The 25,097-nt window shown below is 42.4% G+C and overlaps 1 protein-coding gene across 2 annotated transcripts; it reads right to left on the bottom strand.

Moving 5' to 3' along the window:
- Positions 1 to 8,829: 8,829 nt before the first annotated feature.
- On the bottom strand, positions 8,830 to 24,013 carry TMEM170A (transmembrane protein 170A). Of its 2 annotated transcripts, none has more exons than XM_037063612.1 (3): positions 23,731 to 24,013; positions 12,218 to 12,388; positions 8,830 to 9,059 (listed from the first exon to the last, which is right to left on the bottom strand). In XM_037063612.1, exons 1-3 carry the CDS (start codon positions 23,861 to 23,863, stop codon positions 8,929 to 8,931), a joined length of 435 nt encoding a protein of 144 aa, XP_036919507.1. In that variant the 5' UTR covers positions 23,864 to 24,013; the 3' UTR covers positions 8,830 to 8,928. The 2 variants fall into 2 exon arrangements, with proteins under 2 accessions (XP_036919507.1, XP_036919508.1); XM_037063613.1 differs by having other exon boundaries at positions 12,287 to 12,388.
- Positions 24,014 to 25,097: the final 1,084 nt, after the last annotated feature.

Here is a 25,097-nt window from a genome sequence, read left to right as displayed (position 1 = left end):
TTTAAAGATGTCCCAGAGGTTCCTAAGCCTCTCCTCATTTTTTTGAATTCTTATTTTTTCATTCTGTTCTGTTTGAATGTTTCTTTCTTCCTTTCACTCCAATGCCTTGATTTGAGTCCTGCTTTCCTTCCTGTCACTGTTATTTCCCTGTAGATTTTTCTTTATTTCACATAATGCAACCTTCATTTCTACCTGGGTCTTTTTTATGATGGGTCTTTTTTTACCCAATGAGTTCCTGGAGCATCCTGATAACCAGTGTTTTGAACTCTGCATCTGATAGACTGGCTATCTCTTCGTCACTTAGTTGTATTTTTTCTGGAGATTTGATCTGTTCTTTCATTTGGGCCATTTTTTTTTGTCCCAACATGCCTGGTACATATTAGAGGTAGAGACCAACCCTCTATCTCCAATTGTCATTCCTTATTCACTACTTGAGTGTGTGGTGACTTTATAGACATAACTACCAAGAACAAGAATTGACTCATTCTAGAGTTCAGACATCATTCGCATGAATCCTTCCTTCATGTTAATCCATATGGAAGTACAATCACATATAATCTCTATCATTTTATCAGATTAAAATTTTTGTTTGATTATAATCCAATATGGGAGGCAGTAATGCAGATAAGACATAACTAATATCCCATTTGTGCAGATTGTGGGGTTTTTTTTTCTAGCTGAAAAATTGCTCCTTGCTGGATTAGACTGGGTCTGTCACCCAGTTCTACAGTTACCTAATCAAGGAATAGATGAAACACAACTGTGAGTAAAAGGACATTATGTGGCTCTATGCCAGCAAACTTTAAAAAATAGCCTAATTGAAATATAATTCACACACTGTAAAATTTACCCATTTAAAGTGCACAATTCAGCAGTTTTATATTGTCACAGTTTGTGCAATCATTGCCATAATCAATTTTGGAACATTTGTATCACCCCCAAAAAGGAACTTCTTACCCATGGGTAATCACTCTCCGTTTCTCCCCCAATCCTCAGCCTCGGGGTAACCCTTCTGTCTCTATAGGTTTGCCTATCCTGGACATTTCATATGAATAGAATTATACAACACATCATCTTTTGTGATTCTTATTTCACTCAGCACTTTTCAAAGTTCATTTCTCTTAGGTATATATGTACCTATGGAATTGCTTGATCATGTGATAACTCTGTGCTTTACCTTTTGAGGAACTGACAAACTGTTTCCCAAAAGCACCGTATTGTATTCTCACCAGCAGTGTATGAAGGCTCCAATTTTTCCATACCCTTTCCAACACTCTGTGATTATAACCATCCTAGTGGATGTGAAGTAGTATTTTCATTGTAGTTTTGATTTGTATTTCCCTCATGGTGATTTGTACTTCCATGCTGTGTTCTTTGGAGAAGTATCTATTCAGATCCTTTGCCCATTTTAAACTTGAGCCATTTGCCTTTTTATCGTTGAGTTGCTAGTTCCTTATGTATTCTAAATACCCGGTCTCATAAAATATATGACTTGAAAATATTCCCTCCTATTCTCTGGGGTGTCTTTTCACTTTGTGCTTCATACGATGGCACCTTTGAAGCATAAAAGTTTTTATTTAACTTTCATGAAGTCCAGCTTCTCTATTTTTGTCTCTTGTTCCTTGTGCTTTGGGGATTGAATTCAAGAAAGCTTTGACTAACCCAAGGGCACAAAATTTATTCTTTTTTTCTTCTAAGAGTTTTATAGTTTTAGTTCTCACATTTAGGTCTATGATCCATTTCAGCAGATCTTTCTTATGGGACAATAATAAAAAAAATAGATACAGGAGTTTACCATTCTTACCGTAATTTTCCTTGAATGGCATGAAGGGACCCTGCAGGGATGCAGTTGACAAACTGGGTCAACCCTGTAGTGACACACTGGGTCGTAGTCGCTTGCCCCATCACTGGGGTCTGAGTCTAGGGAAAGGGCACATTGGAGTTCTCCAGCATCATCCCATTTCTCCCTGTCTCCTCTTGAGCTCAGTAGCACTCCCCACACTTGTTCAAATCCACAACCAAAGTTTCCAGCTACATCCAGGGTAACTAGGGGAGGACATATTTTTCACTATGTCAAGTAATTTAGCAAAGAGGTAAAAAAATGGTTTGCAGGCCAAATCCAGCTCAAAGACATGTAATGTTTGAGTTCAAAAGATTTTACATGAATTTAACTGAAGTAGCCAGCACTTAAAAATTGGGAGTTTTCAAATAATCTAGATTTCCAACTTCCCTTGAAAAACTAGAGAACGTGTCAGAAGTGGGCACGTCATATTCTCATGAAGTAGGAACGGGCTGGAACTGAACAGTGGCTTTAGACAGGGCTCTCCAGTGGGCCACAGTACGAGCCCCAACTCCCGACAAAATTCCCAGTTCATTACTGCCATGTTATCTTGGCAGTAATTTACAGAGTCCTCTCTGCTGAACTCAGCCCCTTTAGCCTATCATCCTCCATAGTCACATTGCACTATCCAATCTTGGGTTATCACCGTTTTTTGAAAATTGAAAGTTTTTTCTCTGCTGGATCCTCTATACACACATGCATAGCTTCTGGCCAAACTGCGTGTATCCTTCTGGGGGCCAGGAACGTTCTGTATCTTGATCTATGTGGTAGTCATGTAGATGTGTGAATAGGTAAAATTCACCAAGATGTATGTTTGTGCACTTTATTCTATCGCATATTGTACCTCAGAAAATGAGAGAATGGATGAGCATTCTCTTGCCAGTCATTGCACGTCTGCCTACGATGCCTGCAACTGCAGCAGTCATGGTGGGGCCGTGGGTACACTGCCCAGGCTGGACAACCCAACTTGATGGACATGGCAGAGCACGAAAAGATTTATGTGCCACAGTAAGTGCTAAACTAACCTTGGAGCCTCCCATCATGTAAACATTTATCAAAATAATAAATTTTTGCCCTGGCTGGTGTGGCTCAGTGGATTGAGCACCGGCCTGCAAACTGAAAGGTGTGCTGGTTTGATTCTCTGTCAGGGCCTATGCCTGGGTTTCGGGCCAGGGCCCGGGGTGGGGGCGTGCAAGAGGCAACTGATTGATGTTTCTCTTGCATATTGGTGTTTCTCTCCCTCTTTTTCTCCCTCTCTTTGCCTCTCTCTAGAAATGCGTAAATAAAAAAAGAAATAATGCATTTTTCCACACTAACAGCTTTCCACCATTTCAGTGTATAATCAAACAAAAGTTTGTTGACAGTAATATACAGCCCACAAAGTGGAGTTAATAAGACTCAAGTTCACATGTAAGTACAGTTTAACCACATCTTTGAACAAGAATTTTACCATAAATTAGTAAGAAATTCAACATAAAAGGAATACTGCTGAACATATTAAATACTAAGTTATAAAAAAAAACCCCAAACCCTCTTCTGGCCAAGATGGAGGTGTAGGTAGTCACACTGTGTCTCCTTGCACAACCAAAATGAAGACAACAAAAATTTAGAAACAAAATAACAACCAGAACTGCCAGAAAATTGAACTATGTGGAAGTCAGACAGCCAAGGAGCTGAAATAGACACATTCATCCAGACCTGTAGGCAGGGCGGTGGCTGGAGAGGGGTCATGGCACAGAAAGTAGTGACACCAGGCATGCAAGGTACCCCGGGTGTGCAGGCCATGGCTGGCAGACTCTGGGCATGGAGTGGCAATGGGCAGACCCTGTGAGGCAGCGATTGTGAAGCGGGCACCTGCGCAAGGTGGCTGGCTGACTGGTGGTCCCACATTTGCGTGCAGATAACTGGGGAATGAGACAGACTGTGCAATCCAGGGTCCCAGCGCAGGGAAATAGAGCCTCAAAACATTGATTGAAAATACCTATGGGGGTTGAGGCACGGGGAGAGACTCCCAGCCTCACAGGAGAGTACATTGGAGAGACCCACAGGGGCCTAGAATTTACACAAGCCCACCCACCTGGGAATCAGCATCAGAAGGGCCCAGTTTGCTTGGGGAAAGGGGTGGAAGGGACTGAGGTTCGACAGAGTGGAGCACCATTGTTCCCTCTTGGACCCCATCCCCACATACAGTGTCACAACCCAGCAACTGGGTGGCCCCACCCTAGTGAATACCTAATGCTCTGCCCCTTACTACATAACTTGGCTCAACAAGAAAAAAAATGGCTGAAAAGAACAGATCAAAGCTCCAGAAATAATACAATTAGGCGACCAAGAGATAGCCAACCTATCAGATGCACAGTTCAAAGCACTGGTGATCAGGATGCTCACAGAATTGGTTGAATTTGGTCCCAAATTATATGAACAAATGAAGGCTACACTAAGTGAAATGAAGGGAAATGCACAGGGAACCAATAGTGATGGGAAGGAAACTGGGACTCAAATCAATGGAGTGGACCAGAAGGAAGAAAGAAACAACCAAACAAACGAATGAAGAAACAAGAATTCCAAAAAATGACGAGAGGCTTAGGAACCTCCAGGACATCTTTAAACATTCCAACATCTGAATTATAGGGGTACCAGAATGGGAAGGGGAAGAGCAACACATGGAAAACGTATTTGAACATTTGTTCAAATTAAGGAGAACTTCCCCAATCTGGTAAAGAAAATAGACTTCCAGTAAGTCCAGAAAGCTCAGGGAGTCCCAAAGAAGGTGGACCCAAGAAGGAACACACCAAGGCATGTTGTAATTACATTAGCCAAGATTAAAGAGAAGGAGAGAATCCTAGAAGCAGCAAGAGATAAGGGGACAGTCACCAACAAAGGAGTTCCCATCAAACTGTCAGCTGATTTCTCAAAAGAGACCTTCCAGGCAAGAAGGGGCTGGAAAGAAGTATTCCAAGTCATGAAATCCAAAGACCTACAGCCAAGATTACTCTATCCAGCAAAGCTTTCATTTAGAATGGAAGGGCAGATAAAGTGCTTCTCAGATAAGGTCAAGTTCAAAGAGTTCATCATCACCAAGCCCTTATTATATGAAATGTTAAAGGGACTAATCTAAGAAAAAGAAGATAAAAAATATGAACAGTGAAAGGACAGCAAACTGACAGTTACTAACAACCACACCTAAAACAAAAGCAAACTTAAGAAGACAGCTAGATCAGGAGTGGAACCATAGAAATGAAGAACACATGGAGGGTTAGCAACAGGGGAGTGGGAGTAGAAAAGGTACAGAGAATAAGTAGCATAGACAGTAGGTAGAAAATAGACAGGGGGAGGGCAGGAGTAGTAGAGGAAATGTAAAAGCTAAAGAACTTAAGACACATGGACATGAATAAAGGGGGGAATGTGGTTGGGAGAGGGTGTGCAGGATGGAGGGGAATGAAGGGGGGAAATGGGACAACTGTAATAGCATAATCAATAAAATATATTTTTAAAAAGCCCCAAGACCTTAAGTCAGATAACTGTATTACAAAAGATTAAACTCATTGACCACTGAAAGAGAAATAACAGTTCCAGTTCACAGAATTGAAAGTAATTCTTTATTGATAAACATTTATACCAGAATTAGAAATGTCAGTAGAAAAATAAAATTTAAATAATTTTCTATCATACAAAGAGTTGATCGTTTTGACTGTAGCCGTTAGTGAAATAATCTAATACAAAAAGTTAAGCTGATTTTAGTCACAACCAGCCTAAGAGAGTGCACAAAAAGAAATGCAGGTAAATAGAAGTTTCTGCTTGTGGACCGCTAATGGCACCAGGGCTTCACATTCCAGGAAATGGCGTCTCAGGGAAGGGTCTGTGCACTGCAGTTGCAGTAAGAACTTAACTCAAACCAGAGCAGTGAGAAGGGGCATCAAAAGCCAACATACAACTTAAAAAACAGAAGGAAGGATTTAAAGGTAATAATTGCAGGAACGTTTTCTCACTGGTTTAGACATTTCCTAAGAAGTAATGTTTCCTGAAGAAAAAAGGGGGGCCGGTTAATAGCACAAAGAGCCATGGTTCTCTTGAGACATTCATTACACATTGGACCTAAGTTTTCACGAAATGCTTTTACCCCCAAACACCCATTATAAAGAATCCAGAAGCCAGTGTTTTGGTTGAGGGCTGTCTCCCTCCCTCACATTAAAAAAAAAAGTGAATATACAGCTGGGTGTTGGGGTAGTTGTGTATGTCTCTTAAAGAAAGCCAGGTGTTGGTAATAATTATCCAAACACTGTACAGTAAAATACAATGTTCGATACAAATGCCAGTATTTTTTCATTTGAGCAACTACTCCCAAATAATTGTGTATTTGAAATGAGAAATTTAAAACAAATAAGGAGGAACGGCCATTTTTTACCATTCAAAGTTTCATCCTAAAAACATTCCAAGCTGCAAAACTCAATTTATATAAAGTATATTCACAGAGGAATGTTCACATACTTGGATGGAGAAAACATTCAGTTTGACGATGCATTTTATATTTGAAGTTTTTGAAAAGAACATGTAATCAAAATATAGCAAACACGAAAGGATGAAAACAGAAAACACCTTTCAAAATGCGTTCATTTTTTGTGTCTTGGCTCTAAAAGAAAAATAACCAAACATTTAAATCAGAGATCAATATGGTTTTTAAATTAGTACTCTGGGGGAAGGGTCCACCAACCACTGGGCCACTTGTTCAATTTGTGAAATTCTATCCAAAAGAATGTTTTAGGTGAGAATGCTGAGGCATCCTTCCACAGAGATTATTAAAATCATATCTTATAATAAAGGATATACACCAAATTTCTTAGACTGAAGGGCTACTTTTCAAAATCACAGCTCCTTGAAGTGAAAAATGGAGTCTTTTTTTTTTTTTGAGTCTTTAAATAAAGGCTTAAAAGTTGCTTGAAAGAAGGATTTGAGCACTGGAAAGTAACCTTGGGGCATTTATAAAGACTTTGGTCTGCATTCCAACTCTACCTGTAATCTTCCACCTAGGCTGAGTATATGTCACTGTAACTTTGATAAGTGGCCTTTAGTTGAAAGAAAATGTCCAGTTAACCCTTTGTAATTTTTCTCTTTGACTATCCCTGGTAAATTGGTCCCCCTGGCTGTTTTTAATCAGAAGCCAGAATGTGTATTTCTTTAAGTGAAACAGTTTGTGTGTATGTGCCCTCATGGGCCTTCGGCCTTACTCTCACAGTGAAACTTTTAAAAAATGTCAAACTTAATTACCAGAAGTTATTCTGAGAACAGATAACAACAATATTGATTGTATTCCATACAGAACAGTTTTAGTTTTTCCAATCCTGTTTGAAGGTCACAGTTTTCAGGCCTTTTAATGAAAAAGATCATTAGGCAGTAAAAGAAAAATTTAAAAAGCTAAAATTGGGTTTTAAAAGCCTTTTAATATTTGACCCTGCAGGTGTGGCTCAGTTGGTAGGAGCATTGTCTGTGAACCACAAGGTGGCAGGTTCGGTTCCCCGTCAGGGCCTGTGCCTGGGTAGCTGGATCAGTCTCCAGTTGGGGCAGGTATGAGAGGCAGCTGATCGATGTATCTCTCTCACACTGATGTTTCTCTCCCTCTCTGTCTCCCTCCCTTCCCTTCTCTCTAAAAATCAATAAGCATGTCCTTGGATGAGGATAAAAAAGAAAAAAACCTCAGTATTTAATGTTCTTTAAGGACATAGATTCTCTTAAAGAAAAATGAAAAGGACACAGTAGAAGGCATATCTGAATATTAAACTTCAGGCACTTTCTGGAAGTGACACCTACCACTAAGTAACTAAGCAGACGAAGTAGCTATTAAAACAAAGAAATCAATAACCCTAACACTAGTTTAAGCTTCACTTCTATAATTTTTTCAAGAGCCAGTAATAAACCAGTCACTAAGAAAAACTACAACAGAATGTTTAAAATATCTTTTTTATATGCTTTAATGTCAAGAGTACCCTAACCGATCTGGGTTAAAATTTTCAACTTGAGTTATTTAATAGGATATTTTTCCAATTAAACTAAATAGAATTCATAGAAGTAACAGGAAAAGGTGGTACTGGAATTCTGGAGGAAAAAAAGTCTCAAGTAGCTAGTTTATTTTATTTATTTATTTTTTAAAAAGATTTTATTTATTTATCTTTAGAGGGGAAGGGAAGGAGAGAGGGAGAGAAACAACAATGTGTGGTTGCCTTTCGTGCGTCCCCTGCTGGGAACTGGCCTGCGGGGAACTGGCCTGCAACCCAGGCATGTGCCCTGACTGAGAATCGAACCGCGATCATCTGAGTCACAGGCCCGCGCTCAATCCACTGAGCTACACCAGCCAGGGCTAGCTAGTTTATTTTGATAAAATATATAAAACAACAAATTCACATCTCTTAAAATATATTAAATAATCAGAGGTCAAGATAGTTATCCATAGAATGTCACATCATTCAGTAGTTAGCTCCTTTTAAAAAAAAAAAACAGTGGAATCAAAGCCACTACATGTGTTATAGATTTTTTTTTGTTTTATTTCACCAAATTTATTCACAAAGCTATATTTAACCATAACTATTTGGCACTTACTATGGTGAAGGTGTAGCAAAAAAAGTCTGCCAAATTTCAATCAAGATCAGATCAAATAAGATTTTTAGTACAGTATAGTCTGCTTAGAAATAAACCAATATTTTCCACAGTTTTTCTAAAATACGTATCACTGCATTTTCTCACACAATATTGTGAATTTCAGTGCGAAGACTGCTGACCCAGGAGCATGGCTGACCTGGCTTTGGGTAAAGGTGCACCTGTAAAACTGCTTAAATTAAATATCAAAACAAACAAACAGACAAACAAACAAAATAAAACTTGATTTGTTTGGTTGAGAACAATAAGAGTCCAAAAGGATCTTCACTTCCTGGAGCTTCAAATCGAAGGAAAGGCTGAGCTGCTATTTGATCTTCCTGCATACTCTTTCATCCAAGTTGCTTCCACTTGAAGAGCTAAGAAAACACTACATGCCACACCTTATTCTTTTTGAGGATTCTATAAAACTTAAGTTCGACATCGCAGCATAAGGGCCTGTGCTATAGAGTAGCTAAAACCCGTAGAAAGGAGACCACCACCACACAAAATGTCTGTCCAGTGCCGAAGGTGAGAGCTTCGAACGGTATCATTTCCTTCCCTGCTGCTCGGTACACTCCAGCAATGGCCGCGCCTGTCGAAAGTTCGAGAGTTTAAAAGAAAAATCAAGATTAATGTAATCAGTAAATTACAGCACTTAAAATTCTATGATAAGTAAAATGTTCCAGATTTTTTACATTAAAATTTAAACATTGTACAAATGTTTTTGTTTTCCCTATTCTTTTGCTGACTATTCTGGGTTTTAAGTATTCCTTTTATGGTTTGCAAACTACTGATCTATGCTTTTAGATATTTTAAAGTGACACCTTAAAACTGAGAGTCTCCTAGACATAGTGAATGAAACCTATCTGGAGGTCATAAACCAAATGACAAAAACTGCAATTTCCACCTGACCTGATTACAAACTCAAAAACATCTCTTTCTTCCCCATACATTTAGCAGGTACCTAATACATTCTTGGCAATAAATAACAAAGAANTCCCTATTCTTTTGCTGACTATTCTGGGTTTTAAGTATTCCTTTTATGGTTTGCAAACTACTGATCTATGCTTTTAGATATTTTAAAGTGACACCTTAAAACTGAGAGTCTCCTAGACATAGTGAATGAAACCCATCTGGAGGTCATAAACCAAATGACAAAAACTGCAATTTCCACCTGACCTGATTACAAACTCAAAAACATCTCTTTCTTCCCCACACATTTAGCAGGTACCTAATACATTCTTGGCAATAAATAACAAAGAATCTTCTGTGTGAGAGTGCAAGAAATATTTCAGGAAAAGCCACAGGGAACCTCCACTCCATTTTCCACCATTACTTAAAGTTCTCTCTAGGAAGAGGATGTAAGAGGGGAGGGGGTAGAAAACGGAAGAGGGGAGGAGAGAGATACTCTAACTACTAATTCAAAGGGTGCAGGAAAGAGAGACTCAGGGATTCCTTTCTGTTCCCTACATCATTAATTGTTTTTGTTATGTCAGTCACTATAACTCCCTAGAAATGGAGTAAAACAAAACAAGCACATCTGTGTCTACTCAGGTATCCTGAGTCGCTGCAGGGACTCAGCGTTGTGCCAAGAAAGTTAAGATTTCATTAGTATGAAAGGAATAGATCCAAAGTTCCCAGGTGAGCACCTCTCCCAAATGCTCCCAGCAAGATTCTCCTTGGTCTTGGCATGTTCACTCATTCAAATACTCATATATTTCTGTGTTTCGTAGGTGTGACCCCTACCCCCTAGTACACAGAATCTAGCTGAGGACACAAGACAGAAAGCACAAGCATGAAAGAGGTTTTGAATGATTCCAGACGTAGAGTGTCTCAATCAAATGTCTATGCAGTTTATAAATATGATGTGAAGGCATATTAACTAATTTAAGAAGAAGAATATTAATTAATACCTGCGCTGGTTTCCTGGAACATTTGAACTTTGAAAAGCCCTTCTGCACTAGCAGTGCATACATACTGTGCTACTACCACCTGAGAGGCACAGGCTTCATTGAGCCCCTTTTAGAATTTAGTTCCAAAAAGTGGGTTGGGTAGAAAGAAGCTACAGCAACCTGACCTGGGCCTTAAAGTGGGATCTGGATGATGAAGAAGGGAAGAAAAGAAAAAACTTCCAAAAAGATCAGCAATATGAGTAGGGAACAGACTCTGTGTTTATCTTAAAGACAAACACAGCATGTATGGCACAGTTAATGTGTGTTTGTATTATGTTAAACTTTTCACATACACACTATTTCATTTAATCATCACATTGCATACGAGGTGGGTAGTATTGTCCTTACTGCACTGGTGAGAAATCCCAAACAGGTCCTCACAGCCAGTAATCCAATCAAAACTGGAGCAGAGGGTCTCTAAAGACAGCTGATGTAACTCAAAATACTGGATAAGGCCATTTACGGAAACCCCTTAATGCAGATAGGAGAGAACTGGCCTCCTTCCTGTGTTATCTCAAAGGTTTTATCATTTGCAGAACACAGAGAAAAGAGGCCACTTTGTCCCTAAAAAACCCCTCACGTCCGTCAGAGGCAGAGGGAGATTTCTCCTTGAAGCTCAAGGTTTAGATTCACAGGCAAAGAAATAAAGTTACAAATTAGTAGGAATGCTATGTTTCTATTTTGTAAAAATATATTTGTGTTTACATGTATACCTAGAAAAGAGTGAGAAAACAGACCAAAATGCAAACTGTGGTTCTCATTTAGGGATGTGGCAATGGAGGATTTTTATTTTTGCTCTCTTATACTTTTTAATTTATATAAAATATGCATGTTAGTTCTATTTAATTATGAGCTTAAGAAGATTTAAACTTATTCACATCCCTGTGACCTGGGCAAAAGCCAAGGGAAAAAAACACGTAAAAATAATATATAATATGAATGTTACTCTAATTCTTATTCAGAAATTCCTAAGAGGAAAAAAATAACCAGGTACTTTTTAAAACAAGAATTCTTGCCATTGGAATTATTCTTCCATCCTTAAAGTAACCACCCCTGAATGAGCAGAAGTATTCATCAACCATCCTATCATGCTATCCGTCCAGTGACAGCTGATAAGAGAGAAGCAGTAGATGCCAAAAGGACAAATATCTTCCTTTTGCTGGTGGCCTGTCAGAAGATGTGCCTCACAAAGATTAATTAACATAGGCTTCCCTGAAGGCAGCAAGAGGAAATCTGACTCAGGAAATCAAAGATGTTAGCCCAAAAATGGGGAAACAGGGGTAAGGAAAACAACAACACATAAGAAGGGGCCCTGTGCAATCGATCTATGTCTCTCTCACACCAGCGTTTCACTCTCTCCCCCCCTCCTCTCTAAAAGCAATGAAAAAAATGTCCTTGGGTGAGGATAAAAAGAATTTTGTTTTAAACGGACCTGTCGTTAAAGACCACTCTTTCTCTGCATCTCACTCAGGCCTGTTTCTAAAATGGGTCCTGAAATGAACTGACAAGTCATATGAAATATTTTGATTGGCATTTTATTTTATTTTTACATTTACTTTTTATTAAACTTATTAGGGTGACACTGGTTAATATAATTATATAGATTTCGGGGGCACAACTCAATAACACACCATTTGTATATTGTATTATGTGTTCACCACCCCAAGTCCAGTCTCCTTCCATCACCATTATTTACCCCCCTTATCCCTCTTCTACCCCCCCACCCCCATTTCCCTCTGGTAATCATCAGACTGTCGTGTGTGTCTATGATTGACTGGTATTTTAATGTCTAACATACTTGTCAAGATTCCAGCAGTTATTGGTCCCACGATGCCCATCAACAGGATGCTTACAGACATGAACCTACCATATTTGTGATGTCTGAGGGTGAAGAGGGCCAGTAATCCAGCGGGGACATGAAAGAAGAGAGAGGACACCAGTGCCCACAGGAACACACCATACCACATCTCTACAAGGAAAAGCAAAGAAGGGTCACAAATCACTGCCTTTCCCAGTGCAGTCATCACAGAAGGTGGTCATGACACCCAGTTAGTCCATTTTCAAAACCACTCAGTTGCTAGGTAGGTTCGCCAGTGAACTATCCAAATAGTGATGGTTTTAGAGGGACTGGCAGACTGCAGTCACCGCCTGTTTTTGTCCATAAAGTCTCACTGGACCACAGCCATGCCCATTCATTTAAGTCTTGTCTATGGCTGTTTTTAAGCCACAAGAACAGAGCTGAAATAGTGTCAGGGACCACATGGCCTGCAAAGCTTGGAATTTTACTATCTGGCCTTTCACAGAAAAAGATGACCAATCCCTGATAAGCTACCTCTAGCCCCAAACACTGGGAAAAATAAAAAGGTTCACTCAGATTTGAAAACTGCCCTAAATCATGTCCCTCCTGTAAGAACTACAAGCCTAAACCGCTGATAGGGTACCATGAAATCAATACCTACTGATCTTTCCTGGCTTTTTGATTGATTATTCAGTCTCCTACAATGGAAAGCTATAAATTATACTCATTCAACAATCGTTTTCAAGATAATACAGTAAATACCAAGCCACAGCCTCCTTTTAGGCTATCAAAGCTCCACAAGGTACGACACGAATACCAGGAAGTAGAAATGTTTGGTTTGAAGACAAACGGGAAGCACGGGGAAGGTCAGAAGAGGAGCTGGTTCCCACAGAGAACCTCTAATCACTCTCAGGATGATAATAATTTAGTAACATTAAAAACTCTGATCACCAACCACGCACACAAACCTGTGCATGGGACACCTTGGAAAACAAAAAAGAAGGTACCATCCTGCCCTCAGGACTTTATAGTTTGGTAAGTGGCAGGCACCGAGTTCCCCCAGTGAGCCCAGGCAGCTTTCAAACTCTCCGAACAGCTCTCTAGACACCCACGTGGGTATAGAGAAGGTGACAGACACATAGGATAAAATCTTGTCCATCTTTGTGCTAGAGGCGGGTGAGTAACAGGCAATTTAAGAGACCAGTCCACAGCCCAACTCAGGGTTTCTCCATCACAGCACTATAGCCATTTGGACCAGGTAACTGGTGCGGGCGGCTGTCCTGCGCACTTGCAGGACACGGAGCAGCACTCCCGGCCCCCACCCCCTGGATGCCAGTGGTACTGTTTCAGCAGCTGTGACGGCCAAACATTGCCAAAAGTCCCCTGGAGGCAAAACTGCACAAATTAAAAACCCACTGGCTGAGGCAGAGGGTTTATAAGAGCAGTAACAGTTAAAGCAGCAAAGACAGATGGGGTTACATTATGGTAAGCTTTGAGGCCCTGACTGGAATTCAACCAACATGAAAGGCCTGATGTACCATTAGAGGTTTTGAGCAGTAAAGCTTTGTCGGAGATTATATCCCAGGTCCTACCTTATGCTTTCACTAGAATAAACTGGAGAACTTTTCTGGAGGGCAATTTGGACACATGTATCCAAAAAAGTCAAATGTGCATATCCTCTGCCTTAGCGATTGCACTTCCAGGAATACAGCCTACAGGGATACGCATGCAGGCAAGGACAGGCAACAAGATGTTCTCGGCCGCACTGTCTGTCAAAGGGCGAAAACTAGATCCAACGGCACGCCTGTCGATATAGGATTACTTGCGAAACGTGTTTGGTGCATCCACAAAATTGAACATGACACAATCATATAAAAATGTAAGATAGATCTTTCTATACTGATGGGGTAAGATGCCATCAGTGTAAAAAGTAATGTAAAAAAATGCCATTGCAGGGGGGCGGGCAGGGTTGGGAATATAAGACAGAAACCTGTACTTGAACAAGAATTAAATAAAAATTATATTTAAAAAAATGCCATTGCAGAACAGTATGTAGAATAAGATCCCATTTTTGTAAAAACAAAACACAAACATTCACATGTAAATGCTTCTGTGTACTCTGAGAAGTCTGGACATGTTTGTTTCATAAATATTTACAACATGCACAGGTGCTGTTCTGAGTGCTTTACAAATATTAACACATGTAATCCTCTAAACAACTCGGTGAGGCACATATTATTAATACCCCCAGCTCTCAGGATGAGACAATGGAGGCAGAGGGAGGTGAAGAAATTTGCCTGAGCCGACGCCGAGCACAAGACAGGGCCCAAGTTCAACCCTGACCGCGGCAGCACACCCTCTCTAAGCGCCTCTTGGCACATACTAAGCAACAGAAAATTGTTATTTCTGGAGAGTAGGATGGGTTGGGGGAGGGTTGATGACAATTCACTTCTCACTTTGAAAGAAAACAACAAAATGTGTGTTTTAAAAAGAACTGTTCGGGAAGCCTGGTCTAATTGGGATGAACAGCTCAAGAGGGGCCAGTGAGGAGCATCGGTCAGCTGTTTTTGAAGCTGAATTTGAGTTGTAAGCTTCTGTTGTGTGTGTGGTTTTTTCCCAGATAAATTTCTTATTCTTCTTGGGGCAGGGGGGTGGGGGGCAGGCTGCTTAAGGGGCTTACAAGGATTAGAGGTGGGGGTCAAATCCCCCAAACCACCCTTGGCATTGTCTCTGATGGCTGCGTTCTTTGCTCACTTTGAGTCAAATAAGCTTCAGTTAACACCATGTTCTACATATGCCTAAATTAGGATGCCTAGATCCTGTTTGGGATGAAAGGCTCTGAATGAGAGCATTGGAGGGGCACGACCCAGGGCTCAGGCCTTACTGAAAATAACAAACAACTGAGGGTGTTTGGCACTGTTGTTCTGGTGAAAAACCATCAGATAGCTAAAAAAAGTTTCAAACAACTTGTGAGCTTTTATTTTTCTTTCTGCTGAACAAGCTATTATGTATCTTCAGAATTGTTTTTATAATACTGTCGCAACTGGTCTATTTTGTTTGATGTTTTTTTTTGCAAATTCTGTTAAAGCAAACTAAATGCAATATGGAGTATAAAGTGATTAAATAGCTGTGTTTCAAACTTAAAATTAAATATATAACATATAAATAACTAACATATGTGTAATGTATAAAAATGTATTTATTAACTAACCATTGCTCTTTGTCTACAAAGAAACAACCACCTGTCCAGTTAAAGTGTCGATCAGCAATTGCGGGCAGGATTCTGAACCCTCAGGGTCTGGGTCTCACCCTCTTTAGAAACAAACCTGCAGCCTCCTTTGCAGCCTCGAGGGGGAAGCCATTCTCACTTCCCTGCCCAGGAGACTTGCCCTCGCTTCTTGGCAGCAGCTCCAAAAGTTTCACTGTCTGGTGTCCAGACTGTGCTTCTCTCAAACAAAAGTGTACCCACCAGAGCTCTGACACCCACAAACCCCTCCTGCCTGGGCAGCTTCTGCTGTACCCTGGCTCAGTGACAGCAGCCTGGCCCCCCAGCCAAAGGCCCCCAGGCGAACGCGACCTCATCAGCAGATGATCCCCAAACCACGGCACAGCACCATGAAGTTTCCTTCCAGAGCCGTCAACCCCACCTTGAATCCCACAGTCCTTACCAGCACTTCCCCTAATCACTCGGAGACTCTGCCCTCCACAACGGCACCCAGTGCGCAAACCAAGTCCTATGATGACACCAAGAATGCCACTGCCCCAGGTGGACAAACGGGATTACAAATCTGCCTCAAAAACACAGGGCCACTGCCATGGGCTTCTGGCTGCCACCACTGACCTGATACTGCTCCTGGGCCCTGCTGCAGCTCCCCAAATTCAGAGAGAAGCACTGCTCTCTGTATCAACTCAAGGCACGGATGGCACACAACCTCTTACTGGCTGCCATACAACCACCGGGCAGTGAACTGTAAGTTGAGGCCTTGATCTGCCAGAGACTCACTCACGTCCATAAAAGTGGGTCTGGACACTCAGGTGTGCAACCTGACTGCCATGAAACAAACTATGTTCCACCAAAATTCATATATTAAAGCTATAATCCAGTAGGGCTGTAGCCTTATAAGAAGAGAAAGAGATCTCTCTCTCTGTCTCTCATTCTCGCTCTCTCACCCTGCCATGGGAGGACATGGCGAGAAGGTGGCCCAAGAGGGCCCTCACCACAACATAACCATGCTGGCACCCAGCTGTCAGACTCCCAGCCTCCAGAACCATGAGGAAACCAATGTCTGTCATTTAAGGCACTCAGTCCATGGTATTTTGTAACAGCAGCCTGAGCAGACTAAGACACCAATAATCACCTGGTCCCACTTCTGGAGCACAAGACCTGCCCAAGGGGATTTGCTAGGCTACCGACCCACACCTCCATTTTCCTAAAAGTTGAAAGGCCTGTTGGCAAACAAAGAAAGTCTGGCACATAGCAGGTCACCACCTCCAAGGTGCTGAGAAAGGGAAGGTCATCGCATCTTCCCACAACCCTGAGCTGCATCCCTTAGCTACCTCAGTGCCTACATATTTTATTCAGTGTCATTCACATCACTTTATGTAGGAAAAAAGGCTTAATTATATCAGATTAGTACGGTTTAGAAAACACTTCTCAGATGGCTAGGATTATTATAGCACTCTAATAGGAAAGGCAAACCCCAATCAATAAAACACTTAAAGAGAAAAACTAAGTGATTTCCCTTTAGTCCACTGCATCTTAATTTGCTACGTATTTAATAGCTATTTATTAATGATCATACGGCGCTTTTTATTTCCCTGGCTCAACACACTGTCAAAAATCTTTGTCTACATATCGCACAGGACTTCCTTGCCCACTGTTTCAAATTAAGTGCATTATCATCAGCTTTGTTTATTTTGGCAGCTAAAGTCACATCACTTGCTGATGTTGAAGTATAAATTAAATGATCTATAATAAAAGATTATAGGGGGAAATCAGATTTAGCACTGGTGACAGAATGGGCCCCAAAGATGTCCATGTACTTATCCCCAGAGTCTGTGAATGTGTGCGGCAAAAGGGAGTTTGCGGGTGTGAGTAGGTTAAGTATTTTGAGAGATTTTCCATTGGCCTAATGTAATCACACAAGGGTCCTTGGAAGCGGGAGGCAGGAGCGTCAGAGTCAGAGGTTTAAAGGGGCTATGGCTTTAAAGATGGAGGAAGAGGCCCAGAGCCAAGGAATGCAGGTGATGTCTAGAAGCTGGAAAAGACAAACCAATTTATCCTTGAGCCTGCACATCACTGATGTGGTGGAAGGAACACATCACTGATGACCTATTTTGGACTTTTGACCTCCAGACTATAAGATGATAAATCTGTGTTGTTTTAAGATACTAAATTTGTGATAGGTTGTTACAGTGGCAACAACACTAAGAGTTCATTCATTCAACAAATATTTATTTAGCCCATTCCATATGCCAGGCACTTCAGTGGGAAAAAAAGACAAAAAGACAAAGATTCCTGCCCACAGGGAACTTAGTATCTTTAAGAATCTATTTTTCAGACAGACATTTCAGTTAAAGAGAGAAGCCACGCAGACTACAGGATCCTCTAGGTGAGCTCTGTATTAACAAAAGGGGTTTACAATGGCAGGCTCCCGGGCCCTCTAACATCTGTAGCTGAGTCATCTAAACTCCAAGCAAGGTCTCAAGGCCAACCTGGCCCCAACAGGCAGAAATGGAAGAAGCCTACACCAAGTGGGCAGTGAGGCTCAGCACTCAGCCATCCTTTCGGCTGGCCTCCCACCTTATGTTCCAGGTCAAACAACAGCATGAACATAGCCAGTTCCTATGAAGCCGGGGTTCTAGGTAGACCACATCAGTCTTCCTGGGAACTGTAGTCCTACTCTGTCCTGCAGCTTGATGCTAACGGCCCCAAAGCCTGCATCTCTCCACACTGCCCATCGTGAGACCCCTCTCTTACTGAATCCCACCCACCTGCCTAGGGGCCCATCTGTTCCCTTGTGAAATAAGAAATACAAATACACTGACTGGTCTCTGCTCCAATATTTCCTGACACAGAGCTTCTAAAACCCTTGTAAATAGGGGTGCTAGGAAAATATTTTGTCTTAATATTTACTCTATGATCCTGGTTCCTGACACAGAGTTCCAGAATCATCTCCTGTTTTCCTAAGGGGACCTTTGGTGGGCTCCTGGGTTGGGGCTGGCAACCCAGAAAGCCAAGATTATAAACTTGGAACTTGCAGCCCCATCTCCCCATTCTCTGGAGAGGGGAGAGGAGCTGGAACTGTAGTTAATAATTGATCTCACCTATGTGATGAAGCCTCCATAAAAATCTCCAAGTACAGGTTTCGGACAGCTTCTGGCTTGGTGAACACACCTACGTGCTCAGAGGATGGCCCACCCCGACTCCACAGGGGCAAAAGTCCCTGTGCTCTGGACCCTCCCAGACCTCACCCTGTGTGTCATTCATTTATACCCTTTAATATCCTATGTAATAAACTTGCGATCTAGCAGTAAACTGCATTCCTGAGTTCTGTGAGCTGCTCTAGAAAATTAAACCAAGGATGGGTTGGTGGGAACCTCTGATTAACAGCCAGAAGCACAAGTGACAACCTGGACTTTTGACTGGCATCTGAAGTGGGGGACGGGGCAGTCTTGTGGAACTGAGCTCTTATCTTGCAGGGTCTGATGCTCTCTCCAGGTAGATGGGGTCAGAAGGGAAATGAATTGTGGAACATCCAACTGATGTCACGGAATTACCTAAAGTGTGGGAAACCTACACACCTGGTGTCAGAAGCATTGTGAGTGCAGCAGTAGTGTGAGGGTAAAGGAAAACAGTGAGTTCTCCCTAGATACCCCTCCCCTCCTCCCTGACAAGGATAACCTGCTCACTGGGACTGCCAGCTGCAGCTGTCACCTCTCTGCTGACCCTGCTGACCCTACTGACGGACTGCCCTCTCACCCCTGGTTTCCGGGGGTGCCCTCCTGGCTGGCCTCACCCTGACTGGCGGTCTTGGTTCTAGTATGGCTAGATCTTGCCTTTCCTGATCTGGCTTTCTATCTAATCTCCACGCTAAGGCAGAAAGTCAGTGATAATGGATGGGTATGAGGTTTCTTGCTGGGGTGATGGAAATATTTTCAAGTTCCCTGTGGTGATAGTTGCAAATTCTGCAAATATAGTGTAAATCATTGAACTGTACACTTAAAAAAAACAACAACCAGTAAGTCAGATCATCCCTCCTCTGCTCAACACCCTCCAAAACGGTTCCCCAGGATCTGACCTCCCCTCCCCCTCCCGCTTTACCCACACTGTTCCATCCTTTATGCTGGCCTCCTTTATGTTTCTTAAGCAAGCTCCTGTTCCAGAGCCTCTGAACCTGCTACCCCCTCGCCCAGAATACTCTTCTCCCAACAGCTATGGTGCTCACTCCTCGCTTCCTTCAGACTTCAGTCCAACAGCATCCTCATAAAGGGTTCCCTACCTTCCGTAAAATGACATTCCACTTGGACACACAAGACCCACCGCCTATTATCCCCCTACCCTGCTTCACATTCACCACAGCTGCTCCTTCCCACACATTTCCATGCCGTTTATTTTCTCTCTCTCCCCATTAGAATGAAAACTCCTTTGTTCACTACCACATCCTTACTTGGTGCCGAGAAAACAATAGGCATGCAACAGGCACTGAGTAAATACTGGCTGAGCGAACGAATAAATAACTGGTCCTAGAGTGACCCATTCTTGATTCCAGCAACGGCACAACTAAACATTAGTGGGTTTTAGTTTAACTATCACAAGATACACTTTGGCACTGATTTAACAAAATTTATACCTTCAGAAAGGTACTGTTATTCCTGATATAAAGAAAAGATCTGCCTTCCTAGGCATCCAGGTTTGTTAAAAATGACAGCAACAACAAAAGAAATCTGAACAACTTGGAACAAGGAAGGTGAGTTGGAAATCTAAATGGCTAAATTGCAAATGGAGATTTAAAAAAAATCAATTCAAAGCTTCCTGATAGTGGTAAACCACAGAATATTTCAGAGCAACGATTTTGCCATATTGAGTTAGCATAATATACAAATAACCTTTTCAGTGGGGTCAAAATAAAAACTATTCCAGATCCAGGTCAATGAATGAAATTCACTGTCTGCAGGATCCAACTTCATGCACCTACTGTATCCATCATTTCAGCAAAAGGTGGGACAGGGAGGTCAGTGTCCAGGGGTCTTGAGGTCCAGGGCTCTATCTCATGAATGTTTAACCCCCAGTCCAGAGCCTGCACTTTGCCAAATGCTTTCAGGTACCCCCTGCTTTTCAAAAGTTCACTTTTTGCCACTTTGCTTTTACAAAAGGTCTACATTAGTACTTACTGTTTTGCTAACCAAAAAAAAAAAAAAAAAAAAAAGCAAAGAGGATTTTCACTTTTACAAAAAAAGGTGAAAAGTAAAAATAGCGTTCAGCACTTGTCATGCAGCGAGCTGTTATTACAGGCTGTGTGCACCAGAACAGCGAGGGGCACCACAAGCTTCTTCCCCAGAACTACCCTTTGCATCAAGCCCCCATAGCTCTGAACAGTCTGTGAACATCTGTGCTTTAATCTGGACTCACTTTGTGCATCTGTTAGCAAGGCCTGTCTTAAGGTGTTTATTTCTTCACTTCGTAGCATTTCAGCTTAGGAAAGGGTTCACAGGAACTCTCATTCAGATAGCGGGGAAACCTTTATCGCTGAATGAATGAGCGCTGGTGACCAACACCTCCAACTATACCTCCACAGAAGTACTGATGAACTCAAGTATACACTGCAATTTAATATCTTCAGAACAATTTCTGAAAACAAAACAATCCCCACAGCTATAGATTCTCTACTATGAGGTAATGTTAAAAAAGTATTATCACAGATCTACGCATCTCAATTTTTTTCTTAAAGAAAGAAGAGGCAAGCCCTGGCTGGTGTGGCTCAGTTGGTTGAGGCACCATCCTGTAAGCTGAAAAAGGTCGCGGATTCGATTCCCAGTCAGGGCACATGGCTGGACTGCGGGTTTGGCATCCAGTTGGAGCTCATAGGAGAAGCAACCAACCCATGTTTCTCTCTCACACAGATGTTTCTCTTTTGCCCTCCCTTTCTCCCTTCCCCTCTCTCTGAAAGCAATGAACAAAATGTTCTCAGTTGAGGGGAAAGAAAGATAAGAATCTAAAAAGCCAGACAGACTGAACAGCACACTCACAGTTTCAAAGTATCACCTTACCTGACTTTTTTAACATTTTATTTATTTATCTTTAGAGGGGAAGGGAAGGAGAGAGGAAGAGAAATATCAATGTATGGTTGCCTCTCGTGCATACCCTGCTGGGAACTGGCCTGCAACCCAGGCATGTGCCCTGACTGGGAATTGAACCAAGATCCCTTGGTTCACAGGCCCGCGCTCAATCCACTGAGCTACACCAGCTAGGGCTCACCTAACTTATTAACTTAAAAAGAATTAAGGTACTCTCACAGTGCAGGGATCTGATAAACACCACCTCCACCAGACGTTGAATGCTCCCCCACATGATGCACTGGGAAGTGGATAACATCATCTGTGTGGGGAGTATTTTGACCAAAAATATTTAATTTGAATGTAACCAGGAAGAAACAATCAGATAAATTTAGATCCTGGGGCAAACTGAAAAAACAATTAGCCTGGACTCTTCAACAATGTCAATCTCAAGAAATTGAAACAAAGATGGAGAAACTGTTGTAGATTCAATCAGACTAAAGAGACATGACAGCTAAGTGCAATGGGTGATCCTTGATTAAATCCTAAAATTAAAAAGGAAACAAGGCTACAAATGATATTCTTCACACAATCTGGAAAATTTAAATAAGGCCCATATATTAGATAATATTCTATTGATGTTAAATTTCTTGGGAGTGATAAGAGTTTTCTGACTACAATAGAAAACGTCCTTGTTTGAAAAGATCCACGCTAACGTGTTAGGCATCAAGTGCCACCACTTCTGTAAATTCCTTTCAAATGACTCTGCAGAAAGTAAAAATGTTATGGTTACAAATATACATACACATATGTATACACAAGGGAAGGAACATAAACATGAATTACGAATCTAGGTAAAGGGTATGTGGGTATTTGTTATACTATCATTTCAATTTTTCAATAGGTTTGAAGATTCTCAAAACAAAGAATTGGAGAAAAATAAGGAAATGAACAAACACAAACTCATCTGGTCCAGGGGTGCCTGCAGACTGTGTGGGCATTTCATTTTTTGGACAGTGTCCCCGGAATGCTGTGTTATTACTGTCCGTGTGAATTTATGACCTTTAGAAACACGGTGAACTGCCAGATTATCATTTTGGGCATGATTTCAAGCTAACATCTGCATCTGCCCCATTACCAGCTATTTCACAAACCTGAGTGGGGCACAAACAAACAACAATAAAAAACCAGGCAGGCAATACAGAGCAAGTGTCCGGTGTCTACTGAATGGCGCCTGACAGTCGCTGACCACTGGAAGAAAAAAATCACAGATGCTTCGTTTATGACTGCAGTCCGTAATCCAATACTTTTTTCTTTGCAGGTTTCAGGCCCCATTCTCGCTTTGTTTACTAAGTCAAGGTATCAGTTTAGCTGGAGAGCCCCAACCTTAGCCTTCAACTGCCACTGTTCTTCCTCTAAGTCCTGCCTTTAAAGGTCCAGCACACATTAACTGTGCCATCCCCTCAGAGCCTTTCATTAGCCTTCCCAAGAAACTGCTCCTCTAGGCTTTTGGAGCACAGAGAGTTTTCCACCTTGTATTATAAATTTGAAAAACCTTTCTATCAGTCCCAGCAGACGCTCCAGTGGGGATAAGATGAGTCAAAAAGAAGCTGTACCAAAGATCTTAAACACGTGAGCGGAAGACTCGGCAACGTCTCCGAAAGTGTTTCCTAGAAAGAGAAGCTTGTAGAGTGGGTGGATCTGGACGGAGGTGGGAGCAATCAGCGGGCAACCTCCTGGCGAAGAGGGGACCAGACCAGAAACAAAGGGCGCGTGAGTTCTGACTGCCCCTCAGCCTGGCCGGGACCATTCGGCATCGAGCTGCTAAGGCCGAGAAACCGGCGCGGACGGAAGGGTCCAGGCGCACCCTGCGCCCTAAACAAGGCGGAGACGATCGCCGCCAGGGCTCTTAAGAGATCAAGTCTGAATCTAGGTCGTTTGAAACTGCAAAGACCAAGTTCGGGTCTGGCCGAGCTCCCTTCACCGACAGGTACACCCGCGGCCGCTCCCTCCAACCTGGCCTCCAACGCAGGTTTAGGGTGGCCGGATCTAAGGGGCCGGCGAGGAAAGGACAGGAAAGGACAGGAAAGGCCGGTAGAGCTCCCAGATCTTGGCCCAGGGAGCGGGGACCCTCCAAGGAAAACAGCCCCAAGATTGCTAGGCGGAGGGACTCCAGAGAACAGGCACGCCCCACCGTCGGACGGCAGGAAGCTCAGACCGAGTCGCGGGGTCGGTACCTGGGAAGGAGCAGAGAGAAGTGGAGTTGGGGCACAGGGTCCCGTTGCCCACTCGCGGGACAAGCTTCAGGCTGAGGATCTGCTGCAGGAGCCCGGCCGACCCCCCGCTGCCGCCGCTCCCCTCGTGCTCCATTCTGCCGCCATTCACCGCAGAGAGATGGGGGAGAGCGCCCGTAGTGTTGCCGTGGCTCGCTCACTTACAGCCCACCCCGCTCTCAGTATCTCTGTCGCCTAAGCGTCACCTTCGGCCCGAGGCCTCTTCCTCCTACCCAACCGGGGCTGTTAAGTGACGGTCCCTTCCTCCAATCAGCGCGCCGCAAATGGTGGGGGCGGGGAGAGATTTGATCCCGCCCTTCACGTTACGTAGATACCTCACGGAATATTCCCCCCCTACCCGGAAAGTCTCTCCTGCTCCAGTAGGGCGCGCTCTACTCTGCCTTTCTCAGCAGCGCCATCTATAATGAAGTTAAGGAATTGCATACGCCGTTGCACACAGAAGGGAGGTGTGAACTCCCTTCTGCAGATGTCGGGGGGCTGTGTCAGAAGACAATGGCCCCGGTGGCCAGTTAGAGAGAACTCATTGGTCGGGTTATGAGAGTCCCTGAAGGTCTGGAGTCCCAGGCCCCTGCCTTGGAAGAAAATGCTGCCCAGGCTGCAGTGGAACTCGCCTCTCTGTAGCGCGGCATGGCCTTCCTGGTGCCCCCACACAGCTGTGGGGCATTTGCGTTCAGCCCCAGGCTCAGGAATGTGGAGGCGGGAAAGGCCCCAGAGAACCTCCAGGGCACGGCACCCAGTCTGGGCATATGTTGGCATTTTATCTAATAAAACCACACAATATTGTCATCCATTAAAAAAAAAAAGATGACCAAGATGTAGGTTTAAAACATTTGTATCTGGAAATGAAAATAAGATGGTTCAACAGACAAGTGAAGGAAGCTGAGAGACAATGCACAATAACTTCAACATTTGGAGGGGAAATGAGTTTTTGAAAACTTAATTAATTTACTTTAAATTTAAAAGCACTGTGCATTTAAATGCAATCATTAGCAAGATTGTTTATTAAAGTTCCCTCTTAAAGCCTTTGTTTTGGAAGCTTTTTTAATACCACTTTCCTAGTACTGCAACTGAGATTTAGCATCAAATCAAGAATATTTTCTAAAACAAAAATAGTATTTAAAAAGTCATGAAATATTTAACAATGCTGCCTTTTGGTACATGTCCCAGAAGAGCAGAATGTACAAGAAGTGGAGAAACAAATTATTTTAAGGTAATATAGCAATCAATCATATATTACATTAGGAAACATTATCTTGAATTTAGAATTCTATCCCTAGTCAAATTGTGAAATGAGAGATTAAAAAAAAAGA

This window comes from Sturnira hondurensis, unplaced genomic scaffold, assembly GCF_014824575.4.
Source record: "Sturnira hondurensis isolate 20B ecotype Veracruz unplaced genomic scaffold, ASM1482457v3 Scaffold0014745, whole genome shotgun sequence".
Classification (NCBI taxonomy): Eukaryota; Metazoa; Chordata; class Mammalia; order Chiroptera; family Phyllostomidae; genus Sturnira; species Sturnira hondurensis.
Note: the sequence above shows the minus strand (reverse complement) of the source record. Positions and strands in the feature narration are given on the sequence as shown.

Coding starts and splice junctions, on each gene's coding strand:
- TMEM170A (XM_037063612.1), bottom strand. CDS start 23,863: ATGGAGCACGAGGGGAGCGGCGGCAGCGGGGGGTCGGCCGGGCTCCTG. Junction 12,389..23,730: donor TTCTCTCTGCTCCTTCCCAG/GTACCGACCCCG, acceptor TTTTCCTTGTAG/AGATGTGGTATGGTGTGTTC. Junction 9,060..12,217: donor AACTGCTGGAATCTTGACAA/GTATGTTAGACA, acceptor AACTTTCGACAG/GCGCGGCCATTGCTGGAGTG.